Source organism: Euprymna scolopes, chromosome 5, assembly GCF_053919585.1.
Source record: "Euprymna scolopes isolate OS-2025 chromosome 5, ASM5391958v1, whole genome shotgun sequence".
NCBI lineage: Eukaryota > Metazoa > Mollusca > Cephalopoda > Sepiida > Sepiolidae > Euprymna > Euprymna scolopes.
In genome coordinates, this window is record NC_136486.1 from 146,983,731 (window position 1) to 147,006,009 (window position 22,279).

General features: G+C 33.2%; 1 protein-coding gene across 3 annotated transcripts in view; it reads right to left on the bottom strand.

Moving 5' to 3' along the window:
* Window positions 1-8,860: 8,860 nt before the first annotated feature.
* Window positions 8,861-22,279, bottom strand: part of LOC145277012 (basic phospholipase A2-like) — a 90,120-nt gene continuing 76,701 nt past the window's right edge. For all 3 annotated transcript variants that reach the window (XM_080128612.1, XM_080128611.1, XM_080128613.1), the window contains 2 exons: window positions 15,625-15,737; window positions 8,861-12,957 (listed from right to left, as the gene is read on the bottom strand). In XM_080128612.1, the coding sequence (XP_079984738.1) occupies window positions 12,839-12,957; window positions 15,625-15,737 (232 nt within the window). In that variant the 3' untranslated portion in view covers window positions 8,861-12,838. The remainder of the gene's footprint in view (window positions 12,958-15,624; window positions 15,738-22,279) is intronic.

The window sequence follows — 22,279 nt, forward strand, 5'->3', positions numbered from 1 at the left end:
AACTGAGTCTTCCTATTTATGTGTAATTACTATCCACATATGCAAATGAATGTGTGCCACCACAACATATATGTTTTTCACATTTTTAAAATTTAATATTTCTTGTTTACGCAGCTTAAGTGGTTACGGACACGGAATGAAAATCTGCGTGTTCCAAGTTCGAATTTAGTTCATTGCATATTAACACTTTCACTTATAATGTTGGCAACCTTCACGGAGTGTCTCCTGTGAGTACCCGATGTCGTTAGATAAAAGACTCTAACAAAAAGTACCCGGGAAACCAATGCCAACAATATGATCAACTGATTCATACGAAATCAAAATAACTAAGACATAATTTAGTTCATTTAGCCTTGCTAATTTCAAGTTTTTTTTTTTTTTACTTACCATCTGGAGAATTTTCACTATATTTAAGTTCCGATGTACATAATGCAAGACGTATGTGCACAATTTTACTCACGATTCCTCCCTCTTTCTTCCTCTCCATATATATATATATATGTATATATATATATATATATATATATATATACATATATATACATATATATATACATATATATACATATATATATATATACATATATATACATATATATATATATACACATATATATACATATATATATATATACACATATATATACATATATATATACATATATATACATATATATACATATATATACATATATATATACATATATATACATATATATATACATATATATATACATATATATACATATATATACATATATATATATACATATATATATACATATATATATATACATATATATATATACATATATATATATACATATATATATACATATATATATATATACATACATATCTATCTATCTATATCTATAAATATAAAAGCGAAAATGTATGTATGTGTGTTCGTTTTTTCTGTATGTCTACAAAAGGCTTTTTTCAGAGAAGCGGTCGGTCGCTTCACAACTTTTAAAAACTTTTTATATTACATATAAATCGTATTATCTCACAGTTAACAACGAAGCTCGTCTGTCTATTTAATTTGCTCTATTTCGGGAAGATAAATATTCAACATTTGTCGCTCGCCGCATGTGGGTTAGTCTTTTTCCTATAACATCTTGGGAAAAATAAAAATCCCGAAGTCAAACTTAACCTCATTAACTCATTAAAACGGGCACCTGCCAAATCCAAGTAATTAAATAAATTCAAACGTGTCTCCGTTAACATCTCGCGGTGGGGCAATGGTTAACGTCGCACGTTTTTTTTTTTCAACTTCAATTTACAACTTTGCCTCAACGGTTCGGGTTTGACCCTCATACTTACTTTTTTTAACCCCCCACACACACCTCCAAACACCTGGGCAACGCCGGGTACCCCCCACTAGTATATATATAAAAGTGAACGTGTCTTTTACCCCGTTCTTTTCCTCCTTTGCATTACGGGTTCGAGCCTGCCTTCCTACTGCCACTTTTTTTTTTTGCTCAACATACACATCCAAACACGCGGGCAACGCCGGGCTGAAATGCTAGTATATATCTATAAAAGTGAACGTGTCTGTGTGTCTGTGTACATTTCCCTACGCAATAACTCTGTCAATTTTTAGTCCACAGACTTGAAATTTGATATACAGGGTACTGAGATTTGGAAAAATCGATGTGATCGGTTTGCGGCCATAAATTGGGCCGTTAAGGTGTCAACGTTCAACGATTTGACCCTTGAGAACTCTACCAAACTCCTCCGACAAGTTTGAGTCTAAACGCGTGAAATTTTAGATATAGGGTCGTTGGACATGGATCTAACTTAATAACTTGATTTGAGCCCAAAACAATAAAATTTTAAGGGGTCATAATAGGGGTCAAATTTAAAAAAAATTGACCATTTTTTTTGTTTTTTATGTTTTTTGTTTTGCTCAGCATACACCTCCAAACACCCGGGCAACGCCGGGCCGAAATGTTAGTATATTTATAAAAGTGCACGCGTCTGTGTGTTTGTGTGTCTGTTTGTGTGTCCGTGTGTCTGTCTGTGTGTGTACATGTCCCTACGAAATGTCTCTAAATTTTTAGTCTACAGACTCAAAATTTGATATACAGGGTACTAAGATTTTGGAAAATCGATGTGATCGGTTTTATACCAGAAATTTGTCTGTTAAGGGATCAAAGTTCAACGATTTGCCCTTTGAGAACTCTACCAAACTCCTCCGACAATTTTGGGTTTAAACACTTTAAATTTTAGATATAGGTTCTTTGGACATGGATCTAACTGAATAACTTGATTTTAGCCCCAAACAATAAATGTTAAGGGGTCATAATAGGGGTCAAAGTTAAAAAATTGACCTCTGCGGTCTCTACCAAATTATTCAGACAATTTCTGGTCTAAACATTTGAAATTTTACATAAAGGGTATTCAGAGATAGGGCAAGCTTTTTAATCGGTTTGGGTCGAAAATTTTTTGTTACTAATATATAGATTTATGTATGTATGTTTGTATGTCTGCCTAAAACTTTCGACAGAGGCGACGGATTTTACCAAGATACGTATCGTTTTGAAGTTCAACATTTCAAACAGCAGATATCGAAAAATTGGCTAAAAACATTACTATCTTCCCCTTCAACTAGGCACTTTTCTACAGGGGGGGGGCTTTTTTTCGCAGATCCTTGATTCTTGAAAACTGATACCACAGAAGCAGTTTTCCAGCAGGCAGGAAAACAAGATTCATTAAGGCATTTGTTGTAAAGTTTGGAGAGGATTGGAGCTACTTCGGCGAAGCACTTTTTTAATAGCACAGCCGGGATGAGATCAGGTCCACATGCTTGTGAAGTGTCAAGATTTTTTATGATAGCATGCACCCGAGAAGTGGTGATTTTCAGATCGGTTAATGTGGCGTCTGTCCGCAAAGAAAAGTCTGAGAAAGGGTGGTTAGTAGGGTCTAGTGTGGTATTGGAAGTAAACCGACTGGCAAGCATGTTAGCCTTCTCGGTTGCTGAGCAAACAACTTCATGATTCTTGGATAGTAGGGGAATTGTTGATTGCCCATTATTTACTACACTGTTGTAGATTTTCCAGAAGTCACGGGTTCCTAATTTCTGTGCTTCGATGCGTTTTTTGGTGGTTTCAGTAAATTCTCTCTTAGCTGTCGCTATTTCTTTCTTACAGCTACTCCTGGCTTCTATATACTTCTGTCTGTTTGAACTGGATATATGTCGGTTAAATCTGCGGTACGCGTGCTGCTTTTGTGCTATGGCAGCTGCACATGTGGAAGTAAACAATTGGGGACAGTGGAGCTTGCTATAAAATTTCGCGTGGGACCATGTGCTTCAATTGCTGTTTTGAACAATTCAGGGGTCTCATTTGCGCACTGTTCAGCAGGAAGTGAAAAGATATATTGCCATGGGACGTCTCTGATGAGATCCCTGATGGCTACCCAGTCAGCCTTTCTATAATATCTCGTTGTTTTGACCAATGGCTTTTCAGTTTTTGCTCTAGAGTTTAGGGCGATTTCAACTATTATCACGACATGATCAGCATTCCAAAGTGGGCTGTTGGCGTTCGTAACACACTCATCAGGAACTATGGTCAGAAACAGATCTAAAAGTGATGCGTGTTGTTCTTGCTGGTCAATATAAATATATATATATATATATATATATATGCATATATATGTATATATAAACACATATATACATATATATGCATATATACATATTTATCTATCTATCTATCTATTTACACACACACCTATATATATATATATATATATATATATATATATATATATATATATATATTAGTCCTCGCGCGAAAGAGCAGGACACAAAATGTTTTTAATAATAATAATAATAGAATAAAAATCACAAAGACGTTCGCTGGCGAGGACTACTATTAACCGTAACCAGTTATGCAGTCATTTTGAAATTTTCATCTCTATTTTTCTCCTTATGTACTGAATATTTGTTAATGAAACCTATATGAAATATGTACCTTATTAAAATTTAAAGATTTCCTATTCTGAAAGATGTTTTAAAAAATTTAATCTAAAAAAAATCATTTCAAAGTTTTTATTAAAAAAATCGGATTTTCTCATTATTCGGACCTGTATTACAAAGAGGGGTTTGTAAAATATGAGTTGTGGTCTGAGGAGAAATACAAACAGAAAAAGAGAGAATATTCAGACCTGTAATAATACAAAGAGGGGATTGGAAAAATGAGATGTGGTGTGAGGAGAAATACAAACTGAAATAGAGAGGAGAGTTTTAAAATATAATCTTGAAAAGATAAGATACAAGTTAGAAAAGCATTTATCCAAGGCATGAAAATTTTTAAACAAGATGCTTTTACTATAGGCTTTAAAAATAAAGGTACAAGATTCAATTTGAAATTTATTTATCTTCAAAGTGCACTTTTATAAATTTTAATAAGTAAGGTATAAAAATTTAATTTAAATTGAATCAAAAAATTATCTTGGATTTATTTTATGTAATGTACATTTTGGTGCACTTTAATAACATTACCTTTCATCTAGCAATTAATGATATAGATATAAAATTTTCAATGATTTTTTAAAAAAGTGCAACAGAATATACATTAAATTTTTATACCTTACTTTATAAAATTTATAAAAGGGCACTTTGAAGATAAATAAATTTCAAATTGAATCTGGTACCTTTATTCTTAAAGCCTATAGTAAAAGTAATGCCTTGGATGAAATGCTTTTCTAACTTGTATATATATATATATATATATATATATATATATATATATATATATATATATATATATATATATATATATGAATTTTAAAATGGATACAATCCGACGTTATGATGTGAAAAGGAAGCGGGAGACCGGAGGCTCGACGTTTCGCCCGAATTATGCGGACTTTTTCAAGAGGTGTTGTCACTGACGAGAGGGTCGATGTTTTTAGTTTTATAAATACTGGGGGAGTGTATGCAAAATAAAACTATTATACAAATATACAAAAAATAAATAAAAATATTTATTAACCAGTGTCTAGATTATTTTAGTGCAATATTATTTTAGATAAATGGAAAGAAATGTTAAAAAATCCTTTTCCCTGTTTGATTATCGTATTACAGGTACACAGATGACTCTTTCTCCCCAAATCGTCGAATATTGATAATATCACCAACAAACTTAAAAAAAAAAAATAGAACCTACCATCAATTACACTTACGAAACTGAAAATAATAATTCCATATCTTTCCTAGACATACAATTAATAATAATAATAATCAAGTAAAATTCAAAGTTCACCGTAAAACAACTAATAAGAATGATTATATACATTTTTACTCGCAACACAATGACAACGTAAAAAAAGGCATTATAATTAGATTTTATCTAAGAGCTATGAGAATATGTAGCAAAGAATATCTAAACGATGAATTTGAATATATAGAAACTACATTCAAGAACTTACAATATCCCCAATACTTCCTATTTAACGCTAAAAAGGCCTTAAAAATCTATCAAAACCGAGATCAAAACCACCCCTCAAGAAAACCTAACACACAATAGAAGACTAATTGTTCCCACTAACGATAAAAATGATAACATTTATAAAAACCTTAACAAAATCTGCTTTCAAATAGTACAGAAAACCTCCCTAACGATAAGAGATTTAATTCGGCAATCTAAAACTAACAATAATAAACCATTAACACAAGCTGGAATTTATACCATACCGTGCCTTGATTGTGGCAAGATATACATGGGAGAGACGAAGCAAAACCTTGCTAAAAGATTATATGAACACAAAAGAGACATAAAGAATAACAATACACTTAATGCTCTTTTCGATCACATAATGGAAATGATCATCATTTCGATTTCGAAAATGCGACCCTCCTAAAGCATATACATAGTAGGTCAACACGCCGTCTGCTAGAATCTGCTCTTATCTCTAACTCTATTAACACTATCAAACAGAGAAAAGGGTTTTTTAAGATTTCTTCTCACTTATCTAAAATAATATTGCACGAAAATAATCTAGACACTGGTTAATAAATATATATATATATATATATATATATATATATATATTTTGTATATTTGTATAATAGTTTTATTTGCATACACTCCCCCAGTATATATAAAACTATAAACATCGACCCTCTCGTCAGTGACCACAGCTCTTGAAAAAGCCCACATAATTCGGGCGAAACGTCGAGCCTCCGGTCTCCCGCTTCCTTTTCACATCATATATGCAGAATGACGCATAAGTCAGTTTGCCTTACAAGGAACTCGTATTCACGAGGCTGAAAATAAAGGCCATTAATATATTTTTATAGATGAATTAAAAATAAAATACTAATTTTTAAACCATGCAATAAAAAGAATTAAGTAAGCACTCATCATCTACAAAAAAGATATTTATTTTAAAATGGTAAAGTGACTTATACGCCACATTATATATATATATATATATATATATATATATATATATATATATATATATATATATATATATATGTGCCGCTCCCCATGTGAGGGTACCAAATTGATTAAAGGGAAAATAATCCCAACTCACATTTAGGTAAAAATGCACTTTCGTAAATAATTGAATTCATTCAAAACGTATCGCAAAAACAAAAACAAATAACATCTATCTCTCTCTCTCTCTCTCTCTCTCTCTCTCTCTCTATATATATATATATATATATATATATATATATATATATATATATATATGTGTGTGTGTGTGTGTTATGATTTTAGTACGCTATATACTAAAATTCCGCATGAAAAACTTATAAAAGAATTAAATGATACTGTAGATTTGGCTTTTGAAGGTGGAAAAGGTAAATATATAGACTTTTCAAACTCTAAAGCTTTCTGGTGTAAAAATAAAAATATCAAAACTAGTGTTTCTAAAGGTATTCTAAAAATACTTGTAAGTCATCTTATTAAAGAATGCTATTTTCAAATAGGAAATAAAATATTACTCCAAACGATAAGTATCCCAATGGGATTGGATCCTCCACCATTTTGGGCAAATTTGTATTTACATAGACTCGAGTATATATATATGTCATCATTATTAAAAACAGATATATCTAAAACATATAACTTTCATGGATGTAGGAGATTTATAGATGACCTTATATGTATAAACGATAATGATGAATTCGAAAAAAATAAACATCTTATATATCCAAACGAATTAAAATTGAATTGTGAACATAGAGGACAACAGGCTACATTTCTGGATTTAGATATAAAAATTGAGGATGGGATTTTTCTTTATAAAATATTTGATAAAAGAAACGCTTTCCCCTTTAAAATAGTACGTATGCCCCATAAAGATAGCACCTGCCCTGTTTTTATGTTTTATGGAACCATTATGTCAGAGTTTTTGAGAATAGCTCGCGTTACTTTAAAATTAATAGATTTTATACCGCCAGTTTCTAGTTTAGTAATAAGGATGATAAAACAAGGTGGGATAAAAATAAAATATTAAAAAGTTAAATAAAGCATTTGTTCGTTATCCTGATGCTTTTGAATCGTTTAAGATAAACCAGACTATATTAATAAAGGAAATCCAAAACTATATTAGCAATGTATAAAATGTATTTATAATTACATATAATAAATTTATATAAAAAAAAAGTATATATGTAAAAATATTTTTAACCTTTATATATCTAATTTTAAATAAGAATGTAAATATACTAAATACTAATCATAGTGGGGGTGATAAGTAGTTAAATGGATTCATCTTAATCTTATAAATACAAGACTGATAAATTAAAAAAATAAAAAATGTATCCATTTTAAATGTGGAAATTGATGAATCACACAGTTTTATAGTATGAAAAGGTTAGTAATTGTAATTAAGAATAGAAAACTTGATTAAATGTTTGAAACATGTCTTCTTCCTAAGATTAAGGGTGGTGGTATTTGATCAACACTGCAGGGGAGCCATGATGTAATATACTGTTTTGTTTGTAAATCCCCGAAACAGTGTTTCATGGTAAACAACTGATGATCCCTTGAAAAATAAATTATTGGTATTATAGTAAATTCGAGAGCGAGTGGATGCAGTGATTGCAGGTGATTAAATGACTTACTGACTAGATGGTTTTCTAACGAATGATAAAAAATATATATTTTTTTGTATAGTTTTAAAGGTTAAAAACTTCCAAGACTATATATATATATACGAACAATGAAGTTATCAAATAACATATTTAATATATATGTGCGTGTGTGTACGTGTGTGTGAGTGTCTTTACATATAAGGAAAATTTGAAACATTTAAACATTGAACAAATCTTTAATGTTACTTTTAAACAATGCTCTCCACAAGCCAGTGCGTAAACAATAAACAGCGAGAGTCTAATTCGGAAATGATCAAAATCGAACACACGCGAAAAAGTCTTCTTTTTTTTTTTTCGCTGATGCTTATTCTTCGAACGTTCGGTTAGTAGCGGACTACACGTCACAACATTGATATAAACTAAACGGATTAAAGTACTTTAGAAACAATAAGTTAACATTAATTTTCATAATCCCAACAACATGTTTGCAAGTTTATCGACTGCACGATCAAAGTGATTTTTTTCTTCATTCTTGGTATTTTTTTTTTCTGATGCGTCATCAAATTTACAAGAGTGTTTTTTCGCATGTCGGTCTGTATGTTTATCAGCGTGAAATTCATGGCGACCGTAATGCCAGCCATGGGAACGTTATAAATTTCGCAATACTTTATGTAATCCAACCATTTCTGGTACATATACACTTCAGTCTATGTTTGACATGTCCATCAATTTTCAGTCATGATTATTCAACTATCTATTTATAAACTAAAACAAAACAAACAAACAAACAAACAAAAAACATAACAAAACAGAAAACTTTTATTAATTCCAAACAAGGCATATTGCAATTGAAACGTAAGGGGCTAATGTAGTAGTGCCATATTTTATACAGAAGCAACATGGAAGAAGTTGGTGAAGATGTTTGTTCACATTACATTTAAATTTCTACATGTTGGTATTGTCTTGGAAACAGTGAGTAAGAATATTTCAAATGCAAGCGGTTCGAGGAAAGAAGCTATTACACTAGAAAACCTTCCGCATCTAAGAACCTTTACAGTGAAGCACTAGTCAGATCGGTTAGGAGTATTTTTTTTCAGGGGGAAAAGTGTAGTAAGTTTTTATTCATTTCTTTTGATTACACACCAGGTCAGGTAAGTGGGATATCAAAAGCCAGCATTCTAGAGGAAGAACAAAAAATGTCTGAGCGGCCTAGCTGGAATTCACTGGTAGGAGCACTTCAGGCGATTAGCAATAAACTAACCCTTTCTCAAAGTATAAGAAAATAAAGTCTGGTCAGGTGGACTTTCTAGATCTGCACAAGACCATATCTCAAGCCATATTAAAAAATGGCAGAGATTTTGCCATACTGATTTTGATATGAACTAACTGCAACCTGCAGTAATTTCATTCATTGGTGATGCGACAGAGACAGGTGTTTTGCAGACAGTACAGGATCTTTTTTTTTTTTTTTTTACTCATCTTCACCTCAAACAAGGCATATTGCCACTTAGATGCAAGGGACTACTAATTGAAGTCAAGCCTAAGAAAGATTAACAAGCTGGTTTACCTTAACTTTGAACTTCTGCATATCAATATAGTTAGGGTAGCAGGTATCAAGAAGGGAATTCTAAAGTAGCTGTTCGAACGAAGAAACTATTAAAGTAGAACGCTTTCTGGCATTTAGGGACCTCAACAGTCAAAGGGTGTGATTTTGTTGCTAAGCGGGTTTGTTGGGGGATATGTACGTCGAGGGGGTCACAAGTGCAATGAATTCATCAGCGCATATTCCATTAAAATACTTGTAAAATGGGCACATGTTAGAAACTATTTTTTGAAATTCTTTGATTGTCGTACAGTGATAGGCACACTTAGATACGACGTGTAGACGTACCAATAACTTGATAAGGGCTACGATTTGCGTCATTTATTTGGTGTCCTATCACAACAATTAGCCCGACAGAAACTGAGTCATTTCAATGGTTCTTAACTGGCGGGCTGAGGCATTCGTTCTTAGTATTCTAAAGAAGTCCACCCTCCCAAATTTTGCCTTCCATTTTTCGAGTAGAGTAAATTTATTGTTTACTACACGAGGCACCTCGACTAGGGAATGCCAACGGGGCTGTCCAGGCGTTTTTTAAAGGGCCATAGTGTTCCCTCTTTAGAAGCGCTGTTATTACTCTACACAACTTCCGACTTTGTGTCGCATCTTCCTGTGGTGGGAAGTAAGTAATAGCGTGTCGATAGCTCTGACAGATTCCTCTTTTGGCATTGCTCTTACTTGGGCTGTAATGGCAGCCTTCAGTTTGTGAAATAGTCTGGAGACTGTTTTTAGTGACATTATCTTTGAGATAACCTCTCAGATAGAAAAATCTGTGAAATTAAGATCCAATACATGTGAAGACGGTTCAAGATCATACTTATTACTGATGAAACGATTATCAAAGTGCCCTCGCATATCGTTGAACAGCGAATAAAATAACAATTGTTCGACATTCACAACTGAAACTTAGTGGACAAGTGAGACATATACTGAAGTTTATTTGTACCAAATATGGTTGAGTTGAACGATGCAGAGTCTATTAGGTAAGGAATTAATTTTCGAAATGTTTTGTTTTATCGCTATGAGACGATGTGTAAGTGTCCCTGATAATATTGTGGCCGAGATGGGTATATTTGCTGATGATCCATCTAGCACGGCCGTAGCCGAGATTGAACTCACTACCCGAGTTTGTAGTGTAATTTAAATCTTGTCGGTAGCGGAATACTTGATGCTTCGCCAGGACTATCAAGGGTATTATTTTTTTTATCGTGACGCCATCACTAGACGGGGTGCCTACTATGGCCTAAGAGAGCCCCATCTACCCTCGAGAGAAAGATAGATCACTCCAGTTTCTCAACCTGGTATTTTACCTCGCGGTACATACAGCACCTCGCCTTCCCAAATGGCCACCAATCTGGTACTGGCCAGGCTCTTCGTTGCTTAATTCGGTGATCTGGCGAGAACCGGTGTCAACGTGATTGTGAATGCGATTTGCTGATGATACAACGCTCTATAACATGCACGAGGAAAGAACGGATATACATAAATCTAAGATAATGGCAGAGTCGTAAGAAAATGACCTCAAGACAGTAGTGGAATGGGGCCGTAAGTCGATTGTAACATTTAATACTAGTAAGACTAAGCTGCTTTCGTTTAACAATTACAAGACGCCTCTCCAACCGCTTATATCCATGACAAATGACACCCTACCTGAGAATTCTTCCTTCAAACTCCTCAGCCTAACATTCGCAGGCAACACAAACTGGAACAAATACATCGAGGACATTGCGAAGGTTGCTAGAAGACTACTCACACCTGAGAGTATCCTGTTCCTCTACGAAGTCACAACACCCCCATGCATGGAGTATTGTTGCCACATCTGGGCTGGTGAATCTACCATTAGCCTCTCCTTTTGTGATAAAGTCCAAAAAACATTTCAATCTAATAGATCCCACTTTGTCAACTAAGCTCCAATCCCTGTCCCATCGCCGTAATGGTGCATATATGTGTTTTACAAATATTTTAATGGAATGTGCTCTGATGAATTAACTGCACTTGTGCCCCCCCTCGACGTACATATCCCCGACAAACCCGCTTAACAAAAAACCCACATGTCTTCACTGTTGAGGTTCATAAATGCAAGAAAGCTTTCTACTATAATATTTTCTTCCCTTGAACAGCTAGACTTTGGAATTCCCTTCCTGCTATCTGTTTTCTGCTTCCCTAACTGTATTGATATGCAGAAGTAAACCAACATCTTGTTAATCTTTCCTATGCATGATCCTGAATAGTATCCCATTACGTCAAAGTGGCCATATGCCTTGTTAAGGGTGAACGTAAGTAAAAAAAAAAAAAAGGAGCGTGTTGATAACTTCGACACACTCATCTCTTGGAACTGCTCTGGTTTTGGCTATGATAACCTCCTTTAGTTCGTGAAACAACCTGGGGCTGATTTAATAAACATTATACAATATCTGGTAAAGATCCAATGAATATGGAAACCATTCAGGATTAAACCTCTTACTGATTAGACGATTATCAAAATGTTCCTACATATCCTCGAACAGCAAATAAAATAAGGATTGTTGGACATTCACGACTGAAAATCGGTGGACAAGTGAGGCATATACGGAATTTTATTTGTACCAAATATGGATGGATTGGAGATTACAGTGAATTTTATTAACAATTCCATGATGGGAGGGGACAGTTTTTGTATGGGTGGGGTGGAGGTTAACCTGTAACATTTTCACCACTAAATGCGCAGATTGAATAGGCTCATCTTCTTCTAGATGCGTGCAAATATGCTTATTTTAGCCTGACATGCTTAAGTATGAAGTAGTATTTTCGTAGATCAATAGTGCTTAAGTTTGTGATGGCATATTTAGATGAGTCCACGCATCTCCGAACAAAGCTGTATAGGTCGGTCAGTTAGAAAAAAAATCCGCATTAAACGCGTAGATTGATTGGACACATCTTAAGAATGGACCCGTTCTTTGTTCTCTTATTTCTGTAGGGTTTATCATTTTATATTTTTCATATGTTTTTTTTTTATATTGGATCGTCTGGTGATGTATTTCTGCTGACAACAATCGATGTTATTTAAAAAGAAAAAGATAAAATGGCGGACAATTATGTGACGTCTGAAGCGCAATATCAGGTTCACACGCTTCTTATTTACGACTCAGTCTTGGAGGAGGAAGGAAGAGTCTTGCACGTCTTTCTGAGCATCATCATCATCAGCACTTGCTAGCGTCTAAGTTTTTCAACCGTTGATTGTATAAATGTACGTTGTATGCGAAACATTCTGAAAGTTGGATATCGCATTCACATATGATAGATCCACACTTCCTCGGATCTGAAATAAAGTATAAAATAAACAAATTATGCATTTGCATATCAGGTTCGCATGTACAAAAAATGCATTCATAAATATATTAGCTGAAATACTCGTCCCATGACGAAATCATAATATTGAAACATTCCGGGAGCCTTTAATAAAAGCAGACGAGCCTAGACGCCAAAATGGTTCAAACCAGTAAAATATATTTAATCGATAAAATGTATGTGAATATAGATATACAGGAGTTATGGACCGAAAAAACAGTTTTAATTGATTAATTTACCTCCTTTTCAGGTTAGACACAAGGTTAATTGTGGGTTTAATGAAAGTGTTTCTGTAGAAAAAACTGGATTCGAACCTGGCACACCATAACATTAAAAAATGAAATAAAGCATAAAATTAAAAAAATAGTATAATTGCATATCAGGTTTGCATGCAGAAAAATACATTTATCTATAATATAAAGGACAAAAATCTGTTTAAATATATGTATGTATTATGTATATATTATGTATGTGTGTATATTTGTATGTCTGCCTAAAATTTTCGACAGAGGCGACGGATTTTCACAAGATCGGTATCATTTTGAAACTAATATCGAAAAATTGGCCAAAAACATTAATTCCTTCACCATCAACTGGGCACTTTTCTACGAGGAGGGGTCGCTTTTTTGTCGATATTTTCGAAAGTCATCTCCCGTTTTCGATTGCATAGCCTTAAATTAAATCTACATCACTTCAAGTTTGGCGATGGGCGCAACAGTAAATACGCCACGTTATTTTTTCACGTTCTTTTTCTCCTTCGCAGTACGGGTTCGAGCCTGCCTAATACAACTTTTGTTTTGCTTAGCATACGCCTCCAAACACCCGGGCAACATCGGACCACCAGGCTAGTTAATAATACGGCTAGCGTATAAATAACTTCGCCTTAAAAAAGAGCCTGTGTTAGCAAAGGCGAGAGAAATGGAGGCAATTTACGTAACATTATTTTTCATATCAATATAAAATTCCAATCTTTAAACTATGTAATAAATATTGAATTATAAAGTACAATCATGTACAAAAATATTTTATTTTAAAATGGTAAAGTGACTTATGCGCTATCCTGTATTAACTGAAATATCCCATGTAAAATTCATAATATTAAAAAATCTTTGAGCTTTTAATCATCATCATATCGTATGAATCCAAAAATTCATATTCTTGGCATTGGTTTCCCTAATATTTCTCTAGTCATTATTACGAGACGAACCATGTGAAGGTTGCTAACATCCTAATTGAAACTAATTTTGTCGAACAAACTGGATTCGAACTTAGGATATACAAGTCCGTGTTGTTAACCACTATCTTACTGTCATCGCCCTTCTCAGAAGTCAATCGGCAATTATTAACTGTCACATGTCAAATTAATAACAGTGAAAATGTTTGAACCTTTAATAAGAACAGGAATTCCTAGACGACCAAGTAGCTTAAACCATCTAAAATATGTTTATTTGATAAAAAGTATGTGAATATAGATATAAAAAAAGAGCTATGGATATAGAAAAAGTTTAATTTTCTGAAAGTCTTATTTACATTGTTTTGAAATGATTCAGATATGCTCAAATTCTGAAGAATATATTTAATTTTCTGAGATTAAAATATAGTTTAAATTTATTCCTAAGATATAAAAAAGTACATTTCAGTTTTCTTGCTTCCATTATTAAATAATATAAATATGAATCCCTTAAAAAGCTATGTCTTCGATTTCAGAGCATATATAGTGGTTATATTCCAATGACCCAAATATAAATGCTTATGTTAAACAAATAAAAAGTATATATATATATATATATATATATATATATATATATATATATATATATATAAAACACGATCTTAAAGTTAAATTGCACTAAGATAGGAAGATTCTTTAATCAAATAATGTGTTATAGAGTTGTCAAAGATGCAGAAGTACGTAGATTGCTGTCGCCAGATAACAAGAAAGGATTTAATCCTTTTGTTTAGTGATCTCAGTGTCAAGAGGTTCGAAAGTTACAAACATATAAAACTAACGATGTCATTCGGTGTATCCATATGATTTATTTTTCAACCGAATTAACAGAAATATTTGTCATACTGTGAAGAGTGTTAGAAAGTGATTCATAAAAAGAAAAAGTCGTCGGAAGTAAAAAGCTATGACAATAGTTAGAAATGATTCACTAAGGTAAACAAAGACGCTCGGAAATATAATATATGGTCAGTAACTTTTCGCTTATCGGCCACTCTCAAACAAAACACCGGGCATAGGATTTCCGATTTCGAATCAATTAATTTAGAAGCCAGAGTTAGTTAATAGTTGATTTTCAGTTTGAGACAGCTAACAACGATTTGCGGCTCGGAACAAATCAAGGAGAGCTTTAGAATATGAAATAAAAGATGCACGACAGACAGTTATCAACAGCCAGCGTTTGGGGGTCTTTTATCACAGATACTCAGATCTCAATTGAGTTATACCAACAAGTTGTTTTGCGTTGCTTTTATCCTAGTGCGATTACAAAGGCGATTATCGGGCTACAAGAGATATTTGAAAGCGGTTTATTATTCGTCATTTTTAAAAAATCTTTTTGTGATATGGGAGAAAATGAAAGAGAACATTCGTTGCTTTCTGAATCAAAAAAAAGAAAGCTGTTTGCATACTTACTTGATGTGCACATGCAGTATTCCGAATTGCAATGGTAATCATACTGCACCATAGGATAATAAAACCAATGACAGTGAAAAGAACCGTAGCAGAGATCATGATCGTAACAGCATCTGAAACAAACATGCATTTATTTAATCATATTTTTCAAAGAGTGCATATAATGATAGAATTCGATTGATGAAACGCAGAAAAACGATTATCAACTCAGATACGGCAATCTTAAAATTAAAAAAAAATGTCACAGTCTGGAAAGCAGAAAACATGGAAAGAATTCCAAAATCTGAAGTCTGAAGGAATAAACTATTAGATTAGAAGGCTTTCCAGCATCTAAAGACCTCAACAGTGAAGAGGTGGGATTTTGCTGCTTATCGAGTTGATCGAGAGTATGTGCGCCGAGAAGACCCATTGCTACGGGCTTATCAGAGTACATACCCCCCTCCCCTCGATAACTCGCTGACATCAACGTTGTATGCCGTGGATTTTTCTCTCGTTTTCTCTTATTCTTGTTTTGCCGTGTCGTCGTCTCTTACGCATTAGCAGTTGTCGAGCGGGGGCACACAGGTTCACAAGCATAAAAAAACACAACTCCAGAGAAAAACACAGACTCATACACATTCTCTATATATTGGTGTGACTCAAAGTGCGTGTGTGACATCCTTGATCCTATAAAATGTAAAAATCCACATCTACGTTCTGTTGAGGCTGTGTCCGTCAGTTGCCGTTATGTCTGCTCAATCTCTCTCGATTTGATTCAAGCCACGGTTTGCCTTTAGTCGTACACAAACCATTCGTATTGTCGTTAGCATAGTAACCCTGCAAGATGTTCGCAAACCAAATGTAAATATATCTACATCCATTGTTTCATGTTTTTGTTTCAGTTAGTGCTACGTCTTAATTAAAATACCACCTTACTTCTCTTTTTTCTGCATTAAGGAACAAATTTCGATCATTGTCTACTGATAAACCCTATTTCTTATTCTTTTGTTAATCGATAAACCTACTCCCTTTTCGTTTTTACTTTCTTTCCCACTTCCTAAAACTAGGGGAAGATCGATGGTATCACATCGACGATAAAACAGACGTTAAAGCTTGGCCGATAATGCGTGACATATTAGATTTGAGAGTATTTTTTGGACATTGTCTATGAGGAAAATCCTACTGGTAGATGCACCAGTCCTTATGTTACAATAATACTTCATACATGGGCGAATAGTGGCTTTATAGAGGTATAGAGGATACTCAGGTGTGAATAATTTCTAACACGATAGAAGGAGTTCATCTTTTCTGTAGTAGTCTTGGCAATGTCCCCAATGTATTTGTTCCAATTCCTGTTGCCTGTGAATATTGCCGAGGAGTTCACATGATGAGTGTTTAGGAAGGCTGTTATTTGTTATGGTAATCGCTGACTTAGAATGTTTTATTGTAACTATTAAAGGAAAGAAGCTTAGTCTTAGTAGCATTAAATAATTCCACTATAGACTGAATGTCGTTTTCTAGGGTTTCTGCCATTACCTTGGATATGCATATATTTGTTTATTTTTTTATCGTGTCTATTATAAAGCGTGAAACCATTAGCAAGTATACACATCTCAGAAACTATTCTATCAGGGAGGTCGTTTATGAATATTATAAATAATAAATATCCGAGGCGCATTCTGGCTAAAATAATGTTGTTTGGATTTAAAACCATCGAGGACAATTTGAAAAATCCGATTATTTTGCACCCTCGTTTTCTTTTAAAAATGGTATTAGAAGTATTGAAACTGACCTACACACCACTGCATCATACAGTAATATAATTTTAAGATGAGCAGGTTATGTCTTAATTCTTTTTAGCGGAAAGAATAACAATTAATTACATTCCCATCAATCCATATTCTTTATAAAGTATCAGCCAGGAGAGAAACAGCGAACTTTATGACAACGTCTCACTCTGTGATTTTTTTCTTATGTATAAGAAATAAATTCGATAACTCATATCAAGAAAACGGGAAATAAGTATCGAATTTTATATACATTAAGACACTAGTAAAGTGTGACATGATTACGGATTTTATTGGAGTCAGAAAACATTGATATTTGATACAATTGACAACAAAAGTGAAAATATTTGTTTGTTTTTATAAGGTGAAAAAAAAAAAAAGAATTTAGTGGGTTTTTAGTTTAAAAAGTAAATAGTTCGACCATAGTCGAAGGTGGCCCGAAAGAGCCCTTGATTGAATGCTATACGAAGGTATAGGAAGATAATACCCTTTTCCTAGGATTACTCCACTTACCCTTGATCCTAATCTTATAATGTTGAGTGTTTACAAGGAGGCACCAAGAAATATTGAAAAAAGATTTCGGTATGAATGAACCGATGTTTGAACCCCGGTCTACCGACACATTAGCAAACACTTACTATTAGGGGTTTGTTTTCTAACTAAGGTGATCCAAAGTAATGTTCACACCAAAATACTCTCGTGACTTCGTTCCTCGAGATTTATTTGTTTTTATTTTTTTTTGAACGGCATTCAACCTAGGCTGGCCGAACCAGCTTTATTTGAAAAGGAGATCTCATGGGAATATCAAATTCACAACCGATCCTCAGTCGCATGTATATCTCGGCCAAGGGAGATGACAATGTTATGTATGTCTTTATAGTTTTTGCACGGAGATGTCTACGTCCTCCTATATACACCGACTGGTGTTTCCAAATGGTCAACCATCTGGGATTGACCAGATTCAACGTTACTTACCTTCGGTAATCTAATGAGAACGGATATGTCAATGTGATCATGCTCCAGGTTGTTCGAGCAATATGATGTCTTGCGTTATCTTTCAAGAGAAGAGTCCGGATTTTGTTCACAAATTCTGTTTAATCTATTCGCAGTACAGGTTGCCAGCTCTGGTCCGAGCATCCAAAGCGAACTTGTAGTCAATTATTCACCCATAATTTCACAAGTCTCATCAAAGTATCAGATCAGTACATGTGAAGGTATTTTAACCATTGTAAATAAATTTATACATATTGTTATGATTAATTTATGAGTGTTTTTTTTTCTCAGATTATTGAAGCATTATTCATTTTTACAAAAAATATTCTCATCCGAAAACAACCTTCTTTATATTCTGACTCGAAAACAACCTTCTTTAGTCAACAGAAAGAGAGTCATTTTCCTCATACAGCACTACTGACCAAAGACCTCGTAGGGAATTTTATTAGTCAATTTTACTCCATCCTGCATATTCTCCCAATCTAGCTTCTTCAAATAATCACTTATTTTGGAGATTTCAAAACCATTTAGATGGCCTTATATTAACATCACGAGAGAATATTGAGCATGAGTGCGAGTCATCTTTCACATAAAACTTAAAGAATTTTTACAAGCGAGGCCTTTATAAGCTCATTAACAAATGAAATCAAGTTATAGAGACCAAAGGTCGCTAAAGCTATGAATAAGTATTTTCAAGATCTCACAATTTTTCATTTTCAAGATGAAATTTTAAATCTGCAAAACTTTCTCACTGATCTAGTAGTACGTATACAAATAGAGCAGAACTGTTGAACCACTCTTATATATTCATCCCAGATTGATCTTACGTTTCTGAATTTTGAGATGACGATTATTTTGTTCGCATTATTTGGACTTCTGTTCTCATCTTGTCGACAGTTAAAAATTTGATCCTATATGATTTAATCTAAACAACAAATTTGTCTCTTCATATGACAAAAAACAAAATTAATCAATCAAATTTTGATCCGTTCAAAACAAGATCAATTTTTATTTGGATTCTTTGAACTAATATTCTCATCTTAAGTGTTATTTTCACAACGTTTCGGTCGATGTAACATCCGACCTTCTTTATATGTATCTTATCGAAATCGGGTATCTTTCTGTCGAAATCAAGAATCTGCACGGAATTTCGAACGGAAATGAAGATTGAACCTTCAACCTCCAGAAGACTATAACTTTACAACTGAATTTTACCAAGTACTTCACCCATTTCCTCACAGATCTTTGCCGGGGGGGACACTAAAAATACGATTGCGAATTACTTAAGACTTCTACCCAGTTATGACTGACGGAACGACAGCACACTACCCTCGTGGATTAAATAAATGTTTCGTTCGAAATTCCATGCAGATTCCCGAGTTCGACAAAGATTCACGAGTTAGACAAAATACACCTGGAGAAAGTCGGAGGTTCGATAGATCAACACATTGTGAAAATAGCTATGAAGATGAGAACAGTGGTTAAATGAATCCAAATAATAAAGACTAATCTTGTTTTGAAGGGATCAAAATTTGATTGATTAATATTATTGTCTGTCACATGAGGAGACAAATCTGTTGTTTAGATCAAACAATGTATGATCCGGCTTTTAATTGTCGACATTACTGAACAGATTTGACTCTTTCTCTGTCGTTTGAAGAGTTTCAAATTAAATTGGTTTTGGAGACACTCATAAAGGCTTACACATAACGATAATTACTAATAGGATTTGCTATTTATCAAGCTAAGACTATTAAACAATTTAATAAATCAAGGTGACCTTCTGTTGTTTGTAATTTCAAATAAACAGTCTGTCAGTAACGAGTAAACAAATACAATACACTTTTATAAACGTATTTTATATTATCAGGATTATTCAGACTACTATTTCTAAATTAAGTGTTATTCACACAACGTTTCGATCGATGCAACCCGTGACCTTCTTTGTCGCCTGTACTTACGATTTGATTTTCAACCTCCAGCCGAATGTAACATACAACTGAATGTTACCAAGCACTTTATCTACTATGCGGACATTACAAGTTCAATCCTCAGTGCGAGCGGCACTAAAATACAATTGCGAATTACTTAAGTCTTCTATCCAATCATGGTTGATGGAACGAGAGCATGCTACTCGTGTGGATTAAATAAAGGGTTCTGTTCGAAATTCCATTTGCATTTCCGAATTTGACAGAATTATTCCCGAATTTGACAGGATACACCTGATGAAGGTATGAAGTTACATCGACCGAAATGTTGCGCGAATCATGCTAAGATGAGAACAGTAGTCCAAATAATCCAAATAATACGAATTATCAATCTCCATCTAAAAAAAATTAAGATACATCAAAGTAATTCTTTTATTAACTGTACCTAAAACTATGCGACAAAGTATGGTTCGATAAAAGAAATATGCTTATTTTTGAATTTTTATACGGTTTTAATGATGATAATGATATTATTATTATTATTATTATTATTATTATTATTATTATTAAACAACAACAACAACAACAACAACAACACAAAGGTGTACACTACTCCAGTGGAAATGACAGAAAAATATTATGCTTCTTTAGTTCTCGCACTACTCTGTCTAATATATAAAGAGAAAACGTATGTGTGTGCGTATGTCTAGATAAAAGTAAAATATACAAAACGGACCACCATCAAGTTGGTACTGTCTTCAAAAGTGTGACCACGGACGTATAATATCTAAAATTTAGAAAAAGATGATCAGTTTCTTAGAGTCTTACTAATGATGAAATAAATTGAGCATTGATATTTTATTTATAGTTGGTCAGCAGTTTATATTAGTTTTTGCTAAATTTCAATTACGGCACATCAACGCAATTCAATTCATTTAATGTTTCGAGTTCATTTTTTAAAAATACAACCGATTCATCATTTACCACGATTAAAAGCCACTCGAAGTTAATGAGATTAACTATTGAATGATGAATAATACTATGAGAGGGTTGGAAATGATGGATGTTGTGTTTACTGTTACGAATTATTCATGGTATAAATACGTGTGTATACCACCGGATGCAATTTTATGTCATACTAGAAACTAATTATATTGAACACATTAATGCGAACTTGACAAATCATACTTATCCTGGTCAAAAGTAATGCTTAAAAAAAGGTGATTCAAAACTCTGCAAAGTTCCCAATGAGGGTATTATTGCAGGATGTTGTTCCGTATCATGCTTACAATAAATGAGTATTTTAACACCCTTTTTAACTCTATTGATACATAAGTGATCATAGTAGATCCGATTGAATTTCATATCCCAAAAGTCTATTTCGTAGTCGGCGCCGGTAATTCTATATAAAAAACATCATAATTTTACATCCCCCCTTCTCTCTTACATCTATATAATGCACAAAACTTCCTGCTCAAAAAATAAAAATTATAAAATGCACAAAGCTTTTTACACAAAATGTGTATTTTATGAAATGTAAAAACTTCTTACCTAAAAAGTGAATATTATAAAATGTGAGAAAACTTCTTACTCTAAAAGTGAATATTATAAAATGTAAAGCATCTTACCCCAAAAGTAAATTATTATAAAATGTACAAAGCTTCTTACCAAAAATGTGAATATTATAAAATGTTAAATCTACTTACCCCAAAAGTGAATACCATAAAATGTAAAAACTACTTACACCAAATGTGAATATTACAAAATGTAAAAACTACTTACCCCAAAAGTGAATACTATAAAATGTAAAAACTACTTACCCCACAAGTGAATATTATAAAATGTACCAAACTTTTTACTAAAAAGGAAATATTCTAAAATATAAAAACTTCTTACCTAAAAAGTGAATATTATAAAATGTAAAAACTTTTTAATAAAAATGTGAATATTATAAGATGTACAAACTAC